This window comes from Amblyomma mixtum, chromosome 2, assembly GCF_055824585.1.
Source record: "Amblyomma mixtum isolate Tamu chromosome 2, ASM5582458v1, whole genome shotgun sequence".
NCBI classification, from domain to species: Eukaryota; Metazoa; Arthropoda; class Arachnida; order Ixodida; family Ixodidae; genus Amblyomma; species Amblyomma mixtum.
Genome location: NC_143013.1, coordinates 70065436 through 70088345, shown reverse-complemented (window position 1 = coordinate 70088345; position 22910 = coordinate 70065436). Strand labels below are relative to the sequence as shown.

The window sequence follows — 22910 nt, the reverse complement described above, 5'->3', positions numbered from 1 at the left end:
TTTTAACTTATATATAAACGACATGACTAATATAAACAACGATATAAAATTTACTATTTATGCTGATGGCACCACTTTGTTCTGTTCCTCCACTGATATTAACCAATTAACCGATTCAGCGAACTTAGTATTGACTGCTCTGAAGGAATGGTCATCCTCAAACTCCTTGACAGTAAATAAGGAAAAAAACAAAGGCGATAATATTTCATGCTAAGGGCAAGTTGGTAGAGAATGCACCGCCTATCTTTTTCAGTGGCACACAAATTGAATATGTTCAATCATTCACGTCACTTTTTCGTAGACTTTACCCCTTCAATGTCATGGCATGCTCACATAAACAAGGTCTGCATCAAGCTTTCTAAATTCATAGGTATCGTCTCTCGCCATAAATATATCTTACCTACAAAGACAAAACTTGACCTTTACTATGCTTTTCTTTTTTCATACTTAGGGTACTGCTATTTGGTATGGGGAAATACTACAGTGTCCAATTTGCAAAAGCTTTTTCTTCAACAGAAGAAAATGCTACGAGTCATTACAAATTCCTGCTATGACGCCCCAACTCGTCCCATTCGAATAAAATACAAAATAATTCCAGTTCCTAGGTTGTTTGAGTACAGGTTTGCCTGTTTTTATAAAAAGCAGACTGCAAGAGATGACCCCTTTTCGTCCCGTATTGTGCAGCTGGTACCACACAGCACGCCGTATACCACTAGAAACGTTGAAATGTTTTCGGTACCCAGATGTAGAACAAACTATGGTTTTGCTATGCTGAAGTATATACTACCAAGATGTTTGAACTCTTCTCTTTATAACAATACAAACACAATATCTTTTCGTGCACTTCGTGAAACTTTTATTGATTAGGTTGTATTAGTACTGAAATACATATGTCGACCGTTTTTTTTCTTTCCTCGTCATTGTTTAATATATCTAACCATCTACCTGCATTATAGCACAATCTGTTTTGTTTGAGATGTGAATTGTTATTTGTATGCCGCAAGAACTGCCGCTGCTGTCATCGTCGACTTTTTCGGGTGACGAAGCCCGTCAAGCGGTTATTGTGAACCGCTTTTATTTCGTCACCCACGCTTTCTGTAATGGCAAAAAGCGAAAATATTCATTCATTCATTCATTCATTCATTCATTCATTCATTCATTCATTCATTCATTCATTCATTCATTCATTCATTCATTCATTCATTCATTCATTCATTCATTCATTCATTCATTCATTCATATTACAGTAACTCGGACGCTAACCAACGACTGTGCTCTACATGGCTGTAAGGCTGCGCCACCTGCCAGCGTGCGATTCTGCACCCTGATTTGCACGACTAGCGCTCTCTTGCATTCTGACCAACGGGTGCGGCACGCCTAAGCAATCCCTGCAACTCGCACGACGCTGAAGAGAGCCTGGCATAAACCGGGGAGGAAGGGAGCAGACGGCTCAGGTTCTTCCACTCTTCCACGTAGGGGAACTGGCAACCCGGATAAATCCCTCGGCTGCGCAGTCCTAATGGCGGCCATGAATCTGCGACGAAGTTTCGGTGGGGCTGAGGGACTGGTTCCAGAGCAACGGTGCAGCGCGCGAGTAAGCCATGTCAGGCGATCGACTGGGGTGGTAGCGGTTCAGATGTAAAGAAGCTCTCCGGGCAAGCATTTCCTGATGGCATTGCCCTGAGGGCTGGCGGCCAAAATCAGAGATTGTGGATAGCATAGAAGCAACAAAAAAAAATGCCTCTCGCATGTGTTACGCCACGCCAAGACTCTCTATGTGTGTGTGTGTGTGTGTGTGTGTGTGTGTGTGTGTGTGTGTGTGTGTGTGTGTGTGTGTGTGTGCGTGCGCGCGTGTGTGTGAGAGTGCGTGCGTGTGCGTGCGTGTGTGTGAAACGTATCTAAGAGGGGTTCCCGCTTATCCCCCCTCCCCCCCCCCCTCCCCACGAAAGGCAATTTTTCTTGCACAATTTACATTCATTGTGCTCCGAAACATTTTCATCGCTTCTTTCCCTTGTGCAGAATGCGCGGCAGTGGCTGGATTGCTAATGTGAGAGCAGAAAAATTGTTAAAAATTGAAAGGAGATTTAGTTTGTGCTTTATTGGGTGTTGCGCATTTGCAAAGAAAGAAAAGAAATTCCTGTCACGTTATTATCCGTAAAGGTAAAAACTCTTTCATTCTAGGAAAAAGTTCGAATAGTCTAGCGCGAAGAATTGTATTTTTGACAAATTTATTTGTTATACTATGTTTTGCTGCTATCTGAAAACTTAAGATGGGACCCAGTGCACGAAAAACATTTTTTTGGGAAGAAGCCGGCTGTGAGAACGTTTGCAGCAATAACACCATATATCATAATTTTTTAAAAAAAGAAATTGAAGATGGTCGAACCGAACAGAAAGTCGGTGTCATTTGGAGATCAATAACCGATAAGCAACAACTGATGATAATGGCAACTCGCACTTACCGATTCTAGTGGAGCTTGCATGAGCTGCGGTTGCTAATCGTTCAAAAATCGTTGGGTATTAGCTAGTTGGCTGCCAATTGTAGTTTTGGTATCAGCCGAGAGTGGAGGCCATCGCAAAAAGCGGAGCAAGACACACATGTCTGTCTCCGGCTCCTTTTCTTGTGACGTTCACCACTCTCGGCTGATACCAAAAACTATGAGTCTAATCCCTTTTCGCACTCAACCCTGCGCCCTCTGTGATGAAACTTGCGCAAGCACCATTCAACCACTAACACGCATTTAGCCGACCCTCAGCACTTCTTCAACACTACCTGTACTTTACATTTCAAAATTCTCAAAGCACAGTTTCTGCATCCACCGCTGAGGTGGAGGAAAAGACGTAACGCTCAGCGCTAAGAAATCACGGCTCACACAGTTCAAGGCGCAAAGTGTGACAAAGGTCATGGCAGTCCAAAAAGGATCAGTCGCAGAGGAAAGCAAAGCCAAGGATTGTAAGTACGAGGAATGAAGAAAAAACGAAGAGCTCCGAGTTAGTCACGCAAGCTCTGCATATCTGAAATGGGCAGCCCTTGCGAGAGCGCTGCGATGCAGGCACGGGTAGGCAAACTTGATATGACAGAGTGTATTTGTCGAAGCGTCGTGTGTGTGCACAGAAGTGCAGCTACACGTGAATTTTCCTTTCTGTGAGTGCTCTTCTACAGCGTTTTCCATTCCTTATGTGCGTTTTTGTCGTGTAGGTAAAATCTGCACAGATCTTATCTTGAGTACTGCTCTTCTTTCTGCGGGTCTTTTACTGTGCAGTAGACATATGAAGGCAGCGTATCCTCTGCAGTGTTTTTATTTGTATTGGGCCGAGCACTTTGCAATAGTTTTTTTTTTCATTGTGACTCAGTGGTTTGCGTTTGTTCTCCCTTGTGTTTTAAGTGTTGAGTGTTGCATGTAATTGGTGTTCTTGTCCCATATAAAATCGAAAGCACCGCAATAAAAAAAAAACAGGGCATACATGCTTTTTGACAGGCCACTCAGGAAATACTATCGTATACGAGAAAAAGAAATGAAGTGCTCCACTTCATGGTTAATGGTGGGTAACGTTTTCCCTGCCATGAATTATTCCGGGTAACGAGGGCTGTCTGCAGATATTAATGAACGCGGTATTATCATTCTCAAGCCATGTAATGCTACGCATGTCAAAACAAGCTTTTCTGTGTTCTTCCCCATTATAGCACGGCGTCACTCACACTTTTGGCCCTATCTGAATCGCTGATTTTGAGTTGCATATACCTTAGACGATTCCATAGTAACTAACCGCGAGTTATTCGGCGAGCAAGTTGCTAGGGTGCCATGGCAAATTAACTAGCATATGCCACCATTCACACCGTGTCTGTTAGAGTCCCGAGCTGCAGCTGAAAGCACAGGACTGCCACTTTGCTTCTGAAACAGGCTGATGCCACGAGATTGAAAATTGTATGCGTATGCATGCTGGTACTGGGCAAAGTGATCTACACGGCCTCCACTCGACTTTCATGCCAGCCGGTTGAGCAGCTCGTAGCTCTAATGGAAACGGTGTGGTCTGAGTGCCCCCGAGGGACCACGTCGGGAGGCACGTGTCGCCTTACTGTGCCCTTGGGGTGTCGAGAAAATAAGTGTCGCGACATTCTACGTCTAATGGCAGAGGCATCCTGCGCAACACAGAGAAATGAGGGGACTGAAATGAAAGCTCCGTGGTTTCTGCAAACCACTGTGAATTCAGCGTAAGGTGAGCTTAGTAGCTTCCGGCTGTAGGCGTTGTGTACGGCTGCGTGCTGAGAATATTCGTGTGATTTAAGGGGTGAAATTTATTGCAGTAGACATCCCCTGCGCACTGGAGTTTACTCACAAGTCTCGCCAACTCCAGTCTCAAACTAATATTGTAGTCCCTAAGGTGTTAGCTTAAGACAGCCGCTTATTTAGAGAGTTTTTTTTAGAATATTAACGTGGGCTTTAAAGAAAACATTGGGTATCAAACTTGGAAGAGTGGGCATATCATTCCACTTGAAAACTGATCCCGACAGCTCGTATCATTTCGACGCAAAGTTCGTTAATTTTGGAAGCGTGGGAAAAGAAGAAAATTCCATTATTTTGTAAGCTGAAAACATCAGATGAGAGGATACCAGACAGATCAGCGCCTTTTAAAAGGCCATGCACATTTTGTGGAAAAAGTGAGTAAAAGTAATAAAAGATGTTTATTCTCTCAAACTAACACACTCTTCGACGCTTCATCCAGATGACGTTGTCATTCGTGGTCTCACAAAGAACGTCCCCTTTTTTTCTTTTTTTTATGTCTCTTAAGGATTTGTTTGAAACACTTTTGCCCCTCGCATTTCGGATTATATTCATTGTGTTACTACAGGAAACACAGTAACACAAATGCGCAAAATATTTGCAGAGCTTGCTTTCAAGGGGCTAGTAATATGGTCGAGAGTAATGAAGGCATATAAGACGGAGAAAAAAAGAAAAAACGCGTTTAACTACTTTTTTTTACAAAGTTTGCACTGGCCATCTGCGGTAAGTATGATATCAACTCGCATGATGCGCAACTCGTATGATGTCAACTCGCATAAAGTTCGGTATTGATATAAAAAGAAACAGACGTAAATCATTACAATACATGCCTTAAGAAAAGAAAGTAAATAAACAGACTATAATTAGGTGACGTTGTCAAGGAGAAGAGCTAGGGCTATTGTCATCTGGAAGTTTAATTATAGAGTCAGAAAGCTTGGATGTATTTTATCCTGTGATTTCTTCCAAAAAATAAAGAAAAGAAATCAAGAGCTGACTTAAACTATTCTAGTAGAAAGGGCCGTTTTAGTAACATGTTCTTATGGGTCTTTTTAGATAGGACCATGATAAAGGCGTGGAATACCTGCTGGATGAGCTGTTGGCTTTTTGATGATAAATGCACCGAACCAGCGCAGCATCGGGACAGAAAGTGTGAAATATGGGTGGCAAATTTCTCATTCATTTAGTTGCTATACAAATGTCAGAACTATTAAGCGGGATCGTTTGCTCCTCTAATGAGAGATCAGCAACTTAGTCGCCATTAGGAGACTGCACCAAAGAAAAGAAACTACTGAACAAAACATGCCCCAAAGTTTATGTCCAGGACCAGTGCACGAGATACATTATCAATGGCTGGCGTCAGACTGAAAGAAGAAAAAATAAGATTGACTAACTGAATTCACCTGAGCAACGGTAAAGAATGTCTGCGACGAGAGTGACATTTTGGTGTACCGTTGCAGTGATAACAATATATTGCTTCTTACTGACAGTTGTGGCTGTTAAAACAAATCGCGCTGGATGTAGCTCACATCGATTTAATAAGTGTTTTTGGTGTTTTTCTCCGGAGCGCCTCCTCCTGAATGTCGAAGCCCATCATCATTTCCGGAAACGTGCCATTTTCTTGGCAGAGAAATTCTCATTTCCTCTTAGCGATTAGTGGGCATCCGGGCTCTAAGTGACGACATCAGTGGAGTGTCGTAGTAAAATATCAGTCCGCTCACGTCTCTTTCGTATCTCCGCGCACTTTGCTCTGCGCTTACTTAACTAAGGGAGTGTGAAATGAAGTATGACGTTTCGCCAGAGGGCGCTATGCTGGCCCTTGAGGAAAGCTGAACATAGACCGGATGTCAGCATAAAATTGGACAACATGCGAGGAGCGATCAAAGTAAGCGGTGTTGCCTTGAATCCTGAGGCGATGAGGGTTTTCTGCATACAATCTGTACCATGTGAAATACTATATTATTGGCTAGCTTCCATCTGAATAGTTAGCGGCGGTTTGAACACATACTGACATTTATAAGCGACAGCTACACATGGGAGGTTGGTGTTATGGCAAGAGGCATCGACGTCCCATGAGCAACACGTACAGCTGCTACTATCCCTACGAGAACGTTATTTGTGTTAGTTATCGAAATCTCCGACATGTGGTTCTCAGAGTGCAAGGTCTCAAGAATTTGCAGTTGATAATGGTGCTGCCCAGGTTGCCCGGAGACTAAAGTATTAAAGAAAATTTGTAGCATTTATAACTAATGAGGTAGTACCAGTTTTCACGTATATGTGAACAACTTCATGGAAAGTGTGGTAGTTAAAAAAGTTGTCGCAACACTTGCTCAATCCCGGAAGTACTAACAGGAACTCGCCTCAGCAAAGCTCCGTGGCAAGCACTACCGTCTGGCTATTTACCCATTATAGCTTGCGTGCGAAAGCCTATAGTTGTCCGTAAAGCTGTAAACAATTATGCATTACTTCCCCTTACCTAGACACTGTTTTCTTCAAAGGATAGAGATTCAAAGTATCAATTGCGTGAGGGTTTGTAATGGAATAAGTTTTTAATTATTATTTTTCTAATAAAGGTCACGGTCATTAGTAACAAAAATATACTCTTTATTCTGTGTGCTGCCAGGTTATTATTATGATTTGTTTATTTCGACATATTCAGGAAATTTCAAACGTACACACGAACGCGTTATCTACAGTTCACCTCTCAACCTATAAGATATTTGTTTTCCCGCACATTGTGAGCTGATATGGAAGGAAGACGAGAGCTTGTACTTATTTAACGCTCATTATAGTTAGCACAACGCAGATCCCAGGATTAAGAAAAAAATGCTACGAGCTTCTAGGCTTCGTGAGATTTGTTTCCAGGAGAGCTCGGCTACGGACGTATATTATATACAAAACAAAATAGTTCAGAGAGAGAGGCAAAGCGTTTATGAACCACTTTTAGGGTCTTGGGAGTCTTCATGAGTGCAGTCCCTAAACCACGACTCCTGCTGTGGCTGCGGCAGCTTGGGCCCGTACGACCAGTGAGAACTAATCTCCGGGTTCCAAGCTTTAAAGCGCTATCTGCCGTTGCTCCGGCGAGACATTGTGTATGACTGGGACTGCCGGGTTGTGTCGGCATCCCCATGTAGTGTAGTATAGTGTCGCTGTCTCTCCGCACCGAGGGTATGCGGGGCGTTATGTAGTTGTGTGTATTTTATTTAGAATAAATAAGCGCGGATACGTGTTTGTTTGGAGCTGCCATCAATTACTGTCTGCCCTTTTGTGGGTTAGCTATGGAACGGGGTATAGACCCTCCTTGATCCTCTAAGGTGCTTCAGTATAGTTCACAAAACTCTTTACACAGAGCAGGTAAAACCAGCACCGCATTTAAAGGACAAATAAGAAAGCGCATTAAGATGCAGCGCTTCAGAGTTATTGGCTAAGCTCGCCTTTATCCGTGCGAATGTGACCCCGCAACCAAATGTTTTCTAGAGTAGACTTCGCAGTCGCCAACCTGTTTTTATGAAAGTATTATAATGAGCTCATGTTCCTGGACGTCTGGGGAGAGTTCGTAATGCTTCCATCACGCATTATATACTTTGTACAACGTGCTTCTCAAGACTAAAGGGCTCAATGATTCGTGATCTCTAAAGCGAGGAACTTGCAAAGTCCTTAGTAAAAACTGGGCGGTGTAATTAGAGGCATTTTCGCTGTCTGCGGGAATCAAGTGTTGGTCTATCTACGTCTAGTGCTATTCAAGTACTGGCCTGCTAGGGATCCATTGGCTGCTTGTCGCAGGATTACAAGTGCACAGCTGGAACGAAACACACCTATTTGGGAAGCATGCGGACACGTGGCCATGTTAAGCCGAGGTCCATTTAAATGCTTAAAACTTCCAAGACCATGCAAGAAAAAAGCATTCGGGTGCATTCCGAAAGATTTTACTTTTCCATGTATCCCAGCTTGCCTCAAAAGATAATGCCGTTGCGGATTATTCATGCAGGTTTAAGCTCTAAATAGATATAACCTTTTAAACAAGCCTAATTTAAAAGATTTTTAAATTCATTTATTCGCTATAAAGGGTCCTTTGCAACCCCGTCTTTTGTGCATGGTAGTCTCAGCAGTTAGTTCATCATAAAACACAACCCGCACAGCAACGACGCAACACAGCACAATCAAGTGTCCGAAGACATGGTAAACTGAATAGCTTTGACAGTTTAAAAATACGTGCTCTCCAACCACCAGAGAGGAAGCATCTGGGCAGGTTGTTTTGGCGACTAGAGGCAGCACACTGCTCAGGTAAGCTATCCGTAATGAGCATGCACGCCTCGTTAAACTCATTCCTATTATCGGTTCTCTTCGGGCATGGGCGAAAACTGGGCGAGTGGCAATCCGCTGACGGAGTTTGGCTTCCGCTTTTTCAGGTCACCGAAAAAATAGCAAGCATGACACAGGAAGCGAGAGTAGTCGCGCACGATGAATGAAAATTGAAGGCGCGTAAGGGGATCTGCTCTTGCGTGCGCCTGTGTGTTTATGGGCGCGAAATTCAGCGTTTGTTTATATAAGCAGTACAGCAATACTTTTGGGGCTTTCGACTTAGATTCCGAAGGCCTCAGTCAGCGCGCCAAATGCGAAAGTGATTTAATTACAAGCTCTTCTGCTGTTCCTGTGTAATCTGCGCAATGATTGTTCTTGCGAATGGTAATTAACTTCGTGTTCAGTTTTAATCGTGACGCAAAAGACAGGCATTGCGTTATTTCCGGATGCATTGGCCGCAATTGATACAACATAAACGCTGTTTGCAAGGTTCCATTGTACAGAATAATCTAATCAGCAACTAAACAGAGGAAGCGGGGCAAATCTGGGCATAAAGCTGCTAAATTTCAGTTTGTCGTGAAAAGTGATAACGAAAAACAGTAGTCTTTGTACTAGTTATTAAAGTCTATTTCGGCCACTTCTTTTTTCCATAGGAACCTTCTAATTGTCTCTTATTTAAAACAGAAGTTTTGAAGCATCGCAAGGCAAATTTAATACTCTGGATACGAGAAAAACTGGAACGAAGGAAGATTTGTTGGCAGAAAGTGCAGCTGTGATGTGCATACTCAAACCTTTCCTTCAAATCCTCTCGTTCTACGAGAGCCGCTCGAAGCGTGAATTTCATCTTCCAATAACGACTTTGAGCCCTACATTATTGCAGCGCGCGGCGCGAATGTTTTGCTGAGAGGTCTGGCTTATTTTTTTCTTCTCGGTTTCTAAAGAAGGAATGCAAGTGAAACATTGTGAAACCTCAGAACTTCGGAGGGGCGAGGCTCATTTTTGGGTTACTGACACGTGTGTGAAGGTGGGATTTATGGTATAGGCCTTAATTTATTTTTATCTTCCTTTCTTCGCCCTCCCAGGCATATGTAAGTGCTGATTTCTACTTCCTCACATTTTGTCGACCCTCATCTGCTGCCGAACATATCGCTACCGTTAAGGCTGGCTAGTCGCGATAGTATCACTTTTATTAGTGGAGACTGAGAAATAAATTTATCGGTCAACAGTACTTAACGACACAGAAGGAACACAAAACACGACGACATTAGCGCATATGTCGTCGTATTTTGTGCTCCTTTCATGTCTCTTAAGTGCTGTTGACCAATATGATACAATACGCGACAGCTTGTCTTATTGAAAAATAAATGTCGTTCGGTAGAACTAACTCTCAGCGCGGGGCACCGCGTTTGCTTCATTAATCCATTCATTAATACTAATGCACTTACATTAGGTGTCCATCTCTATGAGCCTAGCGAACGCTCTCGCTGCGAAAGCCGAATAACCACATGATGTTATCGAAAGTACAGCTCCGTTATTTTGGCCTTTGGTTGCAAGCTTGAGAAGGGGAGCGCCTAAATAGCCAACAGTTTTTTTGAAACGGGTGAGAGGCACAACGATAGGCGCGGTGAACTTTGAAGAGCTTAGAGATGCGAAGCAGTAGTGCCGTGTCTCTTCCTTCACTTGGACCATTAGAACATTCATTCATTCATTCATTCATTCATTCATTCATTCATTCATTCATTCATTCATTCATTCATTCATTCATTCATTCATTCATTCATTCATTCATTCATTCATTCATTCATTCATTCATTCATTCATTTTACTTGTTCTTCACAACATGACGTACACATTGTGAAAGGGGCCAAGAAGAAAAGCCGTTCCTTTACGGCTTGAGAACACAGTTCAAACCTTTCCTCTTCTCCTTTGAGGCCACCATCGTCCAACCGCAGTGAGAGCACAACACATGACACTAAAACGCTGCCTGGGGATTCTTCATATGCACACGCACGCACGCACGCACGCACGCACGCACGCACGCACGCACGCACGCACGCACGCACGCACCCCACACACACACACACTTCGCAACAAACTAAGCAGTTTTGGAAAATCCATGCCGCTGATTACCCTTGAGCACTTAATGTGTGAGCAGTTATAAAGGGAGGCTGAAGAACTGTTGCGCATAGCTTTTTAACTCATGGAGTGAAAGTTAAAGAAAATATATACTGAATTCCTTTTTCTTTAGGGAGGAGGGGGGTGGGGGCAAAATGCGCAGTCTTTTTAAGTTTTCTGTGTTACTTAGTTAATCAGATAAAACCGGCTTGATCAGCTTGTAAAAGAAAAAAAAAATAATGGGCGCCAGTCTAGAATGCAGTTACAGGGGCACAATGCACTTGGTAATTGCAAATACATTTCCTTTTGTACAGCCAGACGCAGATGTAAAAAGTGAAACTCGTCTGTGTAAACCTTCTGAAACATTGAAGGTCGTGAAACCGGAAGTAATAAATTTGAGGAGGAAGCACTAGCTCGCCTCCTTCCAAGACAGCCCACCGGAAAAAAAAAGAAAAACGGAGGAAGTGCCGCCGTTTACCCAAGTTGTCATCCGGCTCGAGCCCTTCGACAACAAGGAGAACTGCACAAAGAGCTCTCTATGTAGTGTCAATTCTGAAAATGGCTTTGAAGCAGCTTCGATAAACACTTTCTCTTTCAGCCACCGTCTTCCGCTCAAGAATTCATTATTTTTCTTTGAACTTTAGTACTCCTGTTTGTGACGTTAACAGATGTCGACTGACAATATACTTTCGGACTGTAGACGGGAGGTGGATTTTGACACTTCATAACTAACCCAGTGTTCGTGCCTCGTAAAACTACTGCTCTGTCGGAGAAAAGTTGTGTAAAATGTGGCTCCTCAACGTTGAGAATGAAGCCACCATTTAACTGTTCAAATCTGAATTATTTCTTCATTCTTTTTATTTCAGGGAGGATTTAGGAAGAGGCTGATTCTTTCCCTAAAATTTTACTTACGTCTGTCAATTATTACGCCAAAACCTTGTTAACTCGGTTGTCACGGGAATAGAGACAATTTTCCCAATGTTCAACTATTGGCGGGACCACAAACTTGCTGCGACTCACTGAAGTGCTATCTGCGGAGAGTTTTTAGACTTGAATACGAGAGCAGGCTGCGTGTTTTAATCAATCAGACTTTTCTCTCTGCGTTCTCTCTGTGTTTTTCTGAAAGCGACGCTGCTTTTCGCGCGTGCGCATAAGACGCGAGTTGAAGCGGTATTCAGGCGCACTTCGATTACGCGCCTATAGCATAAACGGCTGCAAAAAAGATCCCTCTCTTTGTGTCCTCCAAGACAATGGCTCAAACCTTCGACGCATCGGCCGCGAGGACGGCTGGTCGCTGGCCTGATGAGGCAGAGCTGGCTCTTTTCAGGCTGATGGTGGAAGCTGTTCGCGTTGCGGCGACACAAGAACTAGCAGGAGAGCCTGTACGAGGGGCCATTAGCGCCGCATTTATGCGGAACTGGAGCCCGGAGTCACGGCAGTGTGGATTCGAGGTGGGCCTAAACGCCTGTCCTTTGTTACCCCCCCCCCCCCCCCCCCCCCTCCACCCAGCTTAGATAGAGTCGCGTCTTGAATCTGGTTGCCCTTCGCATGCTGCATCAATGATCGGGAATGCGATAGACGTTAATACGGAGAGGTGATGCCGGATAGACTCGCAGGTAATCATCATGCCCCTGAGCACTGCGATGGTGCGGCAATGTGGAGACGACCAGGTGCTGAAAGGTAAAATGCCCCCTGCACAATCTAGATAAATTAATACTGCCTTATGGTGGCTTCAGGTGACACCAAAAAACACAGAGGTTGAGGTTTCACGCGCCCTGGGCGCTAGAACGCTACTGGTGAACTGTGTCTAAGCCCTTTTTTTCGTGACAGTATACCCCGTTTTCAGCGACCACTTTCAAGCATTTTGAAGAATGTGGAGGTTGAAATTAGAAAACAAAAAAAAAACATTTTTAGGAATAGAGTGCAAATGTCGGCGAACGTCGGTCATTAGAAAAGCATGCTATTCAGCTGGTTAATTACCAAATATTCACTAGTTAATGTTTAGTTAACGTGGTCTGGTGGTTAGTGCCAATCGCGGGTTCGTAGCCACGGAAAAAGTGATGGCGTATGAGCTTCATAAATGAAGAGAAAGTGATTGCTGAAAGTTCCGCAGCGTGCGGATATCAAGAGTGGTATTCTGGTGATGTCGCCTCCTTAGACATCTGTACTTAGGCCCGCACTGATTGGCTCGAGCCCGCGACCTCTAGAGCTCGAGCCAATAGATGATATTCAATATTCCGCAAGTGCGCTTTCTCACACAGCGGTGTTGCCAGAAAGAAGATGGCGGACTTTTCCATAAAAAAAGAAGAAGAAACTGCTAGGGCTACAGAACAGGCGCTAAGGGTGTGGATATAATGTAAGAAACGTATTTTGGTAGAATCAAACAAAAAACTAGTCCTTCTTGCTTTGTTTCAGCTGGAAACGCATGGTCAGCCACCTTGTCACGGGCAACATGTTATGCGGAAAAGCGCACTTGCTGAATTTTGAATACACAGGAGACACCCTAAAAATAGCCCTCCACGTGCTTCAACCCCGCGTAAATCCGAAACTATGCGCATGAGGTACGCAGGAAAAAGTAAAAACGCTACGCCTGCTGGTGAAGTGTTGCGCGACTAAGATGTCGAATTTTAACTAGCCTCTCTAGTCTATCACGGCAAACACTTTCGATTAGTTGCGCGCTCTCAAAAATAACGGCGACGTAGTTGCCGGTGGCTGCCATGATCCTTGCACCAAGTGACGTAAGAAAAAAGAAACGTGAATGAATGGGTACAATAATAGCATAGGCGGTTGGAATCGGCAACAGTACACAGTGCAACACGTCACCGGTGGACGTTGCATTTCCAGTCAACTTGCTGGGCACATCGCCCACCCAGTTTCGGTTTTCAGACCGAAATGAGAAAAACGTTACAAGTCCTGCGCTGCTAAGGTTTAGAGAATCACGTTTTCTTTTTCTTTGTTTCGAAAAGTGATATGACCTCGCCTTTTTTATTGTGGCCACAAACTCGACCTTCACGCTAACGATCAGGATTCGTTTATTTATAATTAATTAGTAAATATTAATGATGTAGTTAGGTACTTATTACAATTTTTAACAACTGACATGCGCCAAGGCTTACAGGATGTTGCTGAAAAAGTTTCTTTGCTACTTCAACCACATTATCTTTAGAAATCTGCGAAAGTGCTTGCTGAAGCACCCGGATTTCGGTCTAAACGCCTTTTTTTGTGGATAGAAAAGGACTAAAGTTGCGCACTTTTATGTTCTCCGTTTGGCACAAAAACTGCATGCATCAAACTCTGACTATGGATACAGCTCGAAGCAACATGAAGACAGCTCTTGATTATCGTGTCGTCAACGATTAAACATTGAGGTCTAATGAGAGGCTTATTTTCATCAAAGTAACTTTTTTTCTATGTGTATGCCTTTTAAGTCATATAGAAAAGTAAAAATAAATTTTATTCTTTAGTTACAGCTTATTGCTTCTTTTCAGTATTGCTCGTAATATCGCGATGGCAGGAAACGCGAACAAAGCGGCGCGTACGCGGTCCGGTGTTTGAATTTCTTTTGATCGCGCTTTTACATGGGTGGTAAGAAAAAGACGTAGAGTCGTCCTAGAATGCATCACGGACGCCTTTAGCGTCTTTTTGCTACCACCGAAGTAAAAGCGTGATGAAAAAAATTGGCAGAGGCTGAGCTTGGTTAAGCCTGGAAATTGCGAAAGCAACTTCATCCGTTTCTTCAGCCCGCCGTCGTTTCCTTGCTTGCGAGAATCGTTACAGCCTTGCCTTGTGCATGTCGGACGACATGGCCTGGCTGAAACGCACAGCGTGGTTACGCCGGGACGACTGCGACGAGCCCGGTCGGAGCCCGATATATCGCCGCTGGCGTGACGTCATCACAGCGAGCGCCTCCTCGCGGCAGCGGCGCGCAGCTGCTGCTCGGCGCACCGTGGTTACGCTGGGGCGACCGCGACGCGGCGAGTTGGGGCTCTGTCTCTCTCCGTCTGGCGTGACGTCACAGCGGAGGTCATGCTAAAGGTCAAACGTGGTTACATCGCCGGGACGACGCTGAAGGGCTCAAACTGCGAGCAGTATTGCTTTCGCAATAAAATGCGAACAGTGGAGCGCCCAGGCTGCTAGCTGTAAGCGTTTCCTTCCATCGCCCCTGTTCATGTACTTGAAACATTGAAAATGTATGCAGCCTGCTGAGAAGCGCGGCAGAGAACTGGTACTTCTTTGTAGATGCACGTATGCATACGTCCACTGTTGCGCCCATCTCGCAGTGCATAGTAATAGTGTGTTTGAAAATAAGGTAAGCCTATCGTTCTCGGGCCCCAAAGATATCGCGGGTCCTTCGTATCCATGCTAACAAGCCACACATCATTCGAGCTAAGCGCCGCACGTCGTAATTAACGAAATGGTCTGGCATCTTAACTAAAGGGATGGGTCCGACCACATGGAAAGATGTTCATACCCCCCTACCACTCTCTTCAACACCAATTCCTCGTCGCCGTAGCACTGTATCGCACGTTAACGTCAAATGAATGCTGTTTTTCTTAAGTTGTAAGCCCCGGGAGATCCTATGAATAAATTATCACATATTTGAAGCTTACTTCAAGATTCAGACGACTGCTAGGCTCGGCGAGTGCTCGCTGCTTGGGGGGCATATAGATCTCAGGAACGTGGGATGTACAAAGGGGTTAATATTTTTGTTGAAGAAAGAATTCGAAAATGATTGAATTTCTCCTAATGTGAGTATTTTTTACTGCCTTCTTTACGAGGTGGATGTAGAACAACGTTTTGAGTTTTATATTTACGCGTGATAGAAGAAATAAACAACACTTCTTTTCTGGGAATTACAGCGTCCTGCTAAGTAATTTAGGCGATCAATTGAAGCGTATATTTGATAAGCTAACGAGGCATACTGCATCGGTAGAATTATGAATTAATATAAGAAAAAAACTAATGTGGTAAGCGACGGTCTAGGAATTCAGCTAGATTGAACGGTCTGCCGTTAGGTATTTGAATTGGTGATAGGGTGCATTTATATGACCGAGAACGAAACCATCAAAAGTGTAGTAGCAGGAGAATGACAGTGGGTTGAAGCGCACATGGCGGGAACTCTCTAGATATGAATAGACGATTAGTGATGTATCGCAAGAGGAAAGTACGTAGCAGTTGCATCGTGCCAGTACTCACTTATAAGCTTGAAACTGCAGTCTTAGAAAATGCTTGCAAGGAACGCAGCCAGCTATTGAATGAAGAATGAAAGAACTAATGTCACGAGACAACAAGAGAGTATAGTGGGTCAGAGAAACAGCGCAAATTAATTACATATTAGAATAAATTGAGGCGAGAGAATACTAGATTTGGATCCTGCATGTATATGGAGCACAAATAACTGATCGTTTGCTTAGGAAATGGATTAGGTTTATGGAAACTGAAACGCTTTGAAAAGAGGGATGGAAGTCAGCTGGGGCCATCAGATTATAAACCTTAATAGGTCTGAAATTAGACTTGCTTACTTGTGCATGCAACAGCAAGTATTCAGTATGTATCACATGATTTGAGCTGAGGCTTAAGAAGAGTGCACTTGGCGGAAGAAGACAAAGCAGGACTGTAGACAGAAGCCTAGAGAAAGCCGAGATACTTCGAAGTAATATAATTATATGCTAAAACTGTTTCTTTCCCATTCTGGTGTCCGAGCTCTCGGCAAAAAAAACAAAAACAAAACAGTTCCACTTAGACAGGTGTAAAGAATAAATAACAAAGTCCGAATTCGGCCTTCCATTTGCAACTGTACTTGGTGAGGTAGTTCAAAACAGTACTTTTCTTGCTGAAATGTTTTCCGCGCCTCAAGAAAGTTCAGAAATCCAAAACATTTTTGAGAGGAGATGACACTCTGAAATCTGAAAGGGCACCTGCACATAGCTCACTGTCGCTGTTTTGAATACCCTGTGTCCGAGAGCGCCCACGTACATGACTTACGTTGTTTGATATCATCTCATTTCGCCGCCCTGAACAGCACACGGCTGTTAGCCGTCGCAGCGGACATCAGCTGTGCGATCGCCAGCACTCATGCGCACTTTCGCCCCCGCACGCCCTTCCTTGAAACAAACAAACAAACAAACAAACAAACAAACAAACAGACAAACAAACAAACAAACAAACAAACAAACAAACAAACAAACAAACAAACAAACAAACAAACAAACAAACAAACAAACAAACAAACAAACAAACAAACAAACAAACAATCAAACAAACAAACAAACAAACAAACAAACAAACAGAGAACGGAAAGCCAGCCATGTGCTAAAGCTTGTACTTTCTTTAACTCTCCTGGCCTTCCACTTGATACTTCGGGCATGACTTAAAACGGCCTAAATTTTGAGTAATTGCATTTCAGAAATGAGTTCATGCAATGAAAAACTTCTGCTTCCTCTACGTCGCTACAAACAACACAGTTTAGCCTTTGTGTCCAACGGCTGTCAGTTTATTTTCGTGCTTTAGTGCTGCTTACGGTGTAAAAGCTGAAAGTGCGCAAAGGTTTATGCTAGCAAGCCCAGCATGAGAAAGGAAAAAGTTTTCTGCATACTTTTTGTTTTACCGCAAACGTTCTTTTTCTGGTTTTCTCGACAATGGGGGCATGCGAAATTGACCGCATAATATGCGCGCCCGCGCGCATGTTTCCGAGTACCCGAAACATAGCCGGCTGGCACCTCGAAGCCGCCACGTGCCGAACAGGAAATTCAAGCAACGCAGAAAAAAAAAAAAGAAGAATCGCTTAGATGCAGGGAGAGAACGACGGGGAGAATGTAGATACGTTGTAACGAACACACACGCACACACACCCATGCGAGCTCAAATCTCGGCGAACCCACGCTTTTTAAGAAGGACGCGCGCTCCATGCGGTAAGCTTGCTCCCTGTGGAAGCGGTAAGGGTCGTTTCGCGATGCAACGTCAGGCCCCTCATATATCCTTCGCGCTTCGCTTGCCCCTGCTCCTCCTAGCCCTTGTCTGTGGCGGCACTGTACGCGCTTGTTTTAAGCCGCTGTGCTTTTCCTTACGAATTTCTCCCGCTTTTCTTGAAGTTTTCAGTTTCTCCTAGGCCTTGTTTGCCTCGTGGCTTCCTTCTCTGGGTACACATCCACATCTAGGAAGCGTAAAATTGCACCTGCAAATTGCTACGTCGTAAATTTTTACGGGAAATATCATCGCTTCACAACAATGGAGCCGCTTTGGTTGGATGTGTTTCTTGGTAAGGGACATGCTGTACTCCCACACTGGCGTAAAGACATACAAATCCATAGAGGGAGCAATGCGAAAAACAAACAAAAATAAGCTAGAAGGGAGGAACGCGACGACGCCAGCAGTTGCTGACATGAACAAGATCCACACGTGAGGCGAAACAACGCCACCATTTCAAGCCATGTGTGCGCTAGGCATTTTTTTAAAGACTTATACTCCACAAGAACACCTGCGCACGACAAAGGCGGACTTTTGAAGGTTTTCTTGTAAGAGCGAATATCAACGGCGACGGAGGGAGCATAGCAGAGGAAGGGAAAGCATGAAGCGGCGGAGCGCGGAATGGTCCAAGAGGAAAACAGGATGAAGTGAACGAGTAGACAGCTGATAGAGAGGGGGACCACATAAGTAGGCGTAACAGTGAGGATAGTCTCAGCGATCAGAACAAACGGAAACTAGGACAACTAAGATTGTTGGCTATGGCTGCGTAAACTCCACAATGCATCCGCTTCTCCAGACAGCCGATCACACTCGCCGAGACTGCCAGCCTTCACTTCTCAGCGTCTCTCATAAGCTTCAAGAAAATTTTGTCATCATGCCGCCGAGTAGCAGTTCATATTTTGAGCAGAACTTGCGTCTTGTTTTCTTCAAGCTCTATAATTCCGTTATCCTTCAGTGCCCGCCCACAGCTATGATTTAGCAAAACTGTTTTCTGTCGTCGTCATTCATCATTGTCAACAACATTCTTTTTCTCTATTCCGGTCCGCTAAAATACGGTGGCACGCTCGTAGATGAGAGCAACGTATAGGGAACCCAAGCTCAAGTTTGGGAGCGCGACGCCAGCGCCGCAGCGGCGAGCAGCGGAAACTCGGGGCGGCGCCGTAGCAGACGCCCTGCTAGCTTTGTGTGCACGCGCGACGGGAGAGTCGCGCGAGGCGCAATCTTCGCGTTGACAGACGCGGTCTCGGCGAAGCAAAAAGGAGGTAGTACGAAGGGCGTAATGTAAAAACCAAAGCGTATGTACACGGTGATCCACTCTTACCGCGAACACGCGAGTATGCGGCCGCGCTCTTCGGAGAGCCAGTGAGTCTGTCCCTACCATCCACGAAAAAAGTGGCAGACGACGCGCAGGCAAGTCGCTCGCTGCTCGATTTTCCAGCCTTGCGACTGCGAGTCGCAAGCCGCTGAACTAATCGGCGAGACAGTCGAGCTTTTGGCAATGACGCCGTCCGCGGACAGTCGAGCTTTCGGCAACGACGTCGCCCGCGGCCACGCCGGGCGACGAGCTGCGCTGCTCCCTCGCTGCCGTAGTCGTCGCTAAGCCTAACCATTTCGCATCGCGATGCTGCAGCTGAGGGCACTTCGGAACTGGCCAGCGCTGTAATAAAGGTGCTACTCGCGTCACCGTTTTACTATGTTCGCCGTCACATAATAAAACAAAGACGTGATCGATTTCCGTGATGCCTTTAACTGCGGAGCCAGGTGACAACAGGCGAGCAGCACTGGGCATCAGCAAAGCGGCTTTGGAAAAGAAATATGCTTGTATCGCAGTTATCACTTCTACCAGCAGCTCGGTATTGGCCAACGATCAAAAATGATTCATTTTTGACGTTGCTCTACTCCAGGGTTTGGTATGAACGCGAACAAACAATATTAGCGTATTTTTCTGACGGCGGCGGCAGGCCGGCCCTGAGAAGAGCGCCGCTGTCGCTGTCATCATGACGCTTATACGACTGCGGTGCACATCAATACCGTCACGACATCCTCCTGGTCGCCGTAGTGCATTGCGAATCGCACCGAGCGCGAGTGCAGGAGACGCGGTCAAAGCAGACGAAATTCTCGAAAGCGCGCAAGCAATGTTATTCCGGAGAGTTTTCGTTTCAAGCGAGAAGGCGACCCGCAGGTCGCACTTGCAAGTGCGAACAATGGTGGTCATATGTTTAGGGGTTCCCCAAGGTGGAGTAGAATGTTGACGAACTGTTGCCTGGTCGCATGTCCTTTCGACTCGCACGTAAGTGGGTCGCCCTGCGCATCGCATGCAACAACTGACAACTACGATCAACAAGTGTCTCGCTTTATTTCGCAGAGCTGATAGTACTTCGCATATTTCGAGCACATAATTATACAGGGGACTTACCTCTAGTTACATGTCATACAGTACGACGTTAATACTCACTCGAGAAACGCATTTTACAGTCAAATGGGCCTCCTCATCGTCGATCGTCTGCTCCACACAGTAGACGCGACTAATCAGTTTCCCTCCTTTAATTAAGTTTGCATTGCAGTACTGCGCGTCAGTCTGAACGATCGTATTGTGGCTCATGCAGGCGACACATCGCGACAGCGCTGGCGCGCGCACGTGCAAAAAAGCGCGCGTGCAAAGAAGCGTGGTGAAAGCAGCGCGAGCAGCGAGCAGCGCCCCAGTTTTTACTTTTCTCCCATAGATGGCGCTGCCCATCAGGCGCAGCAGCGCCACCCGGCGATGCTTTGGGAGCCTATATGCATGCTAGGGAAGCTACCACTAACTCTTGACCCCCGCTTCCAATCTCTTTTTCGCGAGTTTTCTGCGCGGATCGTGTTATAGAACTGGATTTCGTAAGAAGAGAGTGGCCTAAACAGCCAGGTGGCTTGGCAGATTTTGCGCTACCTTTCAAGGCCACACATTTCACTTACGGGGCCAGCAGACAGCTTAACGAGGCCATCACGGGTTTGCATTCAATTAAGAAATCCGCCCTGTCTCTATGGGAGAAGCGCAACTCATTCAAGAAAGCCATTACCATCAGAGGTGACCTATTTTTGCATCACCGCGGGCGCCGCCGTTAGATTCGCTTCCCCAGCCAGCGGGAGCGCACGGATGCTAAGCATGTGGCATGGTATTTACAAGGCATCTTTCGTGACTAATCTTGCCAAGTGTTATGACGTAAAGCCGTTCGAATGCCACTCGTCACTATGCTATCTTTACGTTGACCAAAGCGGTCGAAGCTGATCAGATGTTGTTATATTAGCGCCATTGCATTATACATCGCTTATCAGAACTGACACATAAATACGCTTCCGTACTGAAATCAACTTGCCACGCAACTAGTTTTCCTAAGCTATAGACCTTTCACGACCCTCGGGAAAACCGGTTTTCGGGGCTGTGGGAAGAACATGGGGGAGCTTAGTCCTCAACTCTTTTCTGCACGACGACCACAGCCCAATGCCCGATATGGCGGCACCCACTGACCCCTTTTTGAAAATGATATGTAGGGAACCTCCGTCGCCTAGGTGGCACTTCAATTGTTCAATTCAGCAACTAAAACTGTGGCCGTCAGTTGCTTTGCCCGCTACAAATGCGAGAGCAGATTCTCAACGATTAGAAGCTCACGTTTGGCGAACAGCATTCGTTACCTATCTTTTCTTGGCGTAGCCCAGACAGCTGACGCACGGCACGTATGGCTTCGACAGAGAGCGCAAGCTCATGCCAATAAGCCCATAAAGGTGGCTTGGAAAAGCGCTTTGAGTAAACCAAAAACTGCTTGATTCTCTCACTAGGGTGTGTGTTGTGGCGCTGCAGTCGTCCCGGTAGGCCCGGTAGCCAGGTCAGTAGCCTTCCGAACCCACAAATGCACCTGATTGTTTTTCCCCTCCAGTGAGGAGTTCAAGGCACGCAGCTGCGATTGTTCTTGATTGCCTCGTTGATGGAAAAGTGGGGCCAAGCGACGATAAAAAGAGACAAAGACCCGACCCTCTAGATTCGTTAGCAAGGCCCCCAGTCAACAGTAATTTGCCGGCCTAGCAAGGATCGTTAGTTGCGCTGACGCTCGACTGGTTGGCAAGAGAAAAGTATTCAAGAAAGATGGTCGGTTTGGTTTGGTTATTGGGGTTTAACGTCCCAAAGCAACTCAGGCTATGATGGACGCCGTAGTGAAGGACTCCGGAAATTTCGATCACCTGGGGTTCTTTAACGTGCACTGACATCGCACAGCACACGGGCCTCTAGAATTTCGCCTTCATCGAAATTCAGCCTCCGTGGCCGGGATCGAACCTGCGTCTTTCGGGTCAGCAGCCGAGCGCCATAACCACTGAGCCACCGCGGCGGGGCTAAAGGAAGATGCGTTTATCCAGACGACTTTACGGCTCATGCCAGGAGTCGACGCGGTGGTATCGTATACAGTGGCCTGCGACACTAGCTAAGTGGCGTGAATATCCAGTGACATTGGACACTGGCTGGTGACTGATTGGCTTTTTCTAAGCATGCTTGAGAGGTTTTGCAGAGCTGCTTTTGAGTGTGAATACGGCACATCGTATAGCTGTTCGGTGCAAGATATATAGGACGGCATCTTGATACTGTAGAGCTCCGCGCTCATGTGGAGGACGCCGTCTGCTGAAGCCGATAGGAGACCACTTGCCCCGTAGAGAGCACGTAAAAATGACAGGAGGAACTGCCCTTAAAAGATGATTCGTCGGATAAGATGTGAGTTTCCTGTGCGTACTCTTGAACTATGCAGCTGAGAAAGCTTTCGAGGATTAAACTGTATATTTCTGAAAGCTCTTAGTATTCAGCAGCGTTTATGGGCCAATTATCTCAAGATCTCTAGTTGTTAAAGTCTTTTTCTTTCAATATACTACTCAGAAAAGAGAAGTGAAGGGCTTGTTAAAATATATATCTATGAAGGAAGCCAACAGCCCCCGGAACCAAGTAGCATAGGCCAACCTTTTTCTTTTTTTTTAAATATAAATTGCGGCTTTTTCATGAGATAACAATTAGTGTGATTATTTATTGCCGAGATATAGTTCATTCAAAAGCAGAAGAAACAATCACATGCCGCAGGTGCGATCAGACCACATGACCTCAGAATTTCGCATTCGATCGATGCTATAACCGACTGCTATATGAATTTATAGACATGATAGATTAATAAAGTAAATACATCAGAAATTTTTAACATGAATCAGATACGAGATAGACAATTAGTGGCCCAAAGT

At 45.3% G+C, this 22910-nt stretch overlaps 1 protein-coding gene across 1 annotated transcript; it reads left to right on the top strand.

The window, feature by feature from the left end:
* Window positions 1–315: 315 nt before the first annotated feature.
* LOC149359673 (uncharacterized) lies at window positions 316–867 on the top strand. Its single transcript, XM_089569100.1, has one exon. The coding sequence runs from the start codon at window positions 316–318 to the stop codon at window positions 865–867; it is 552 nt and encodes a 183-aa protein (XP_089425226.1).
* Window positions 868–22910: the final 22043 nt, after the last annotated feature.

Excerpts from the sequence above, each read along its gene's own strand:
- LOC149359673 (XM_089569100.1), top strand. The coding sequence starts at position 316 with ATGTCATGGCATGCTCACATAAACAAGGTCTGCATCAAGCTTTCTAAA.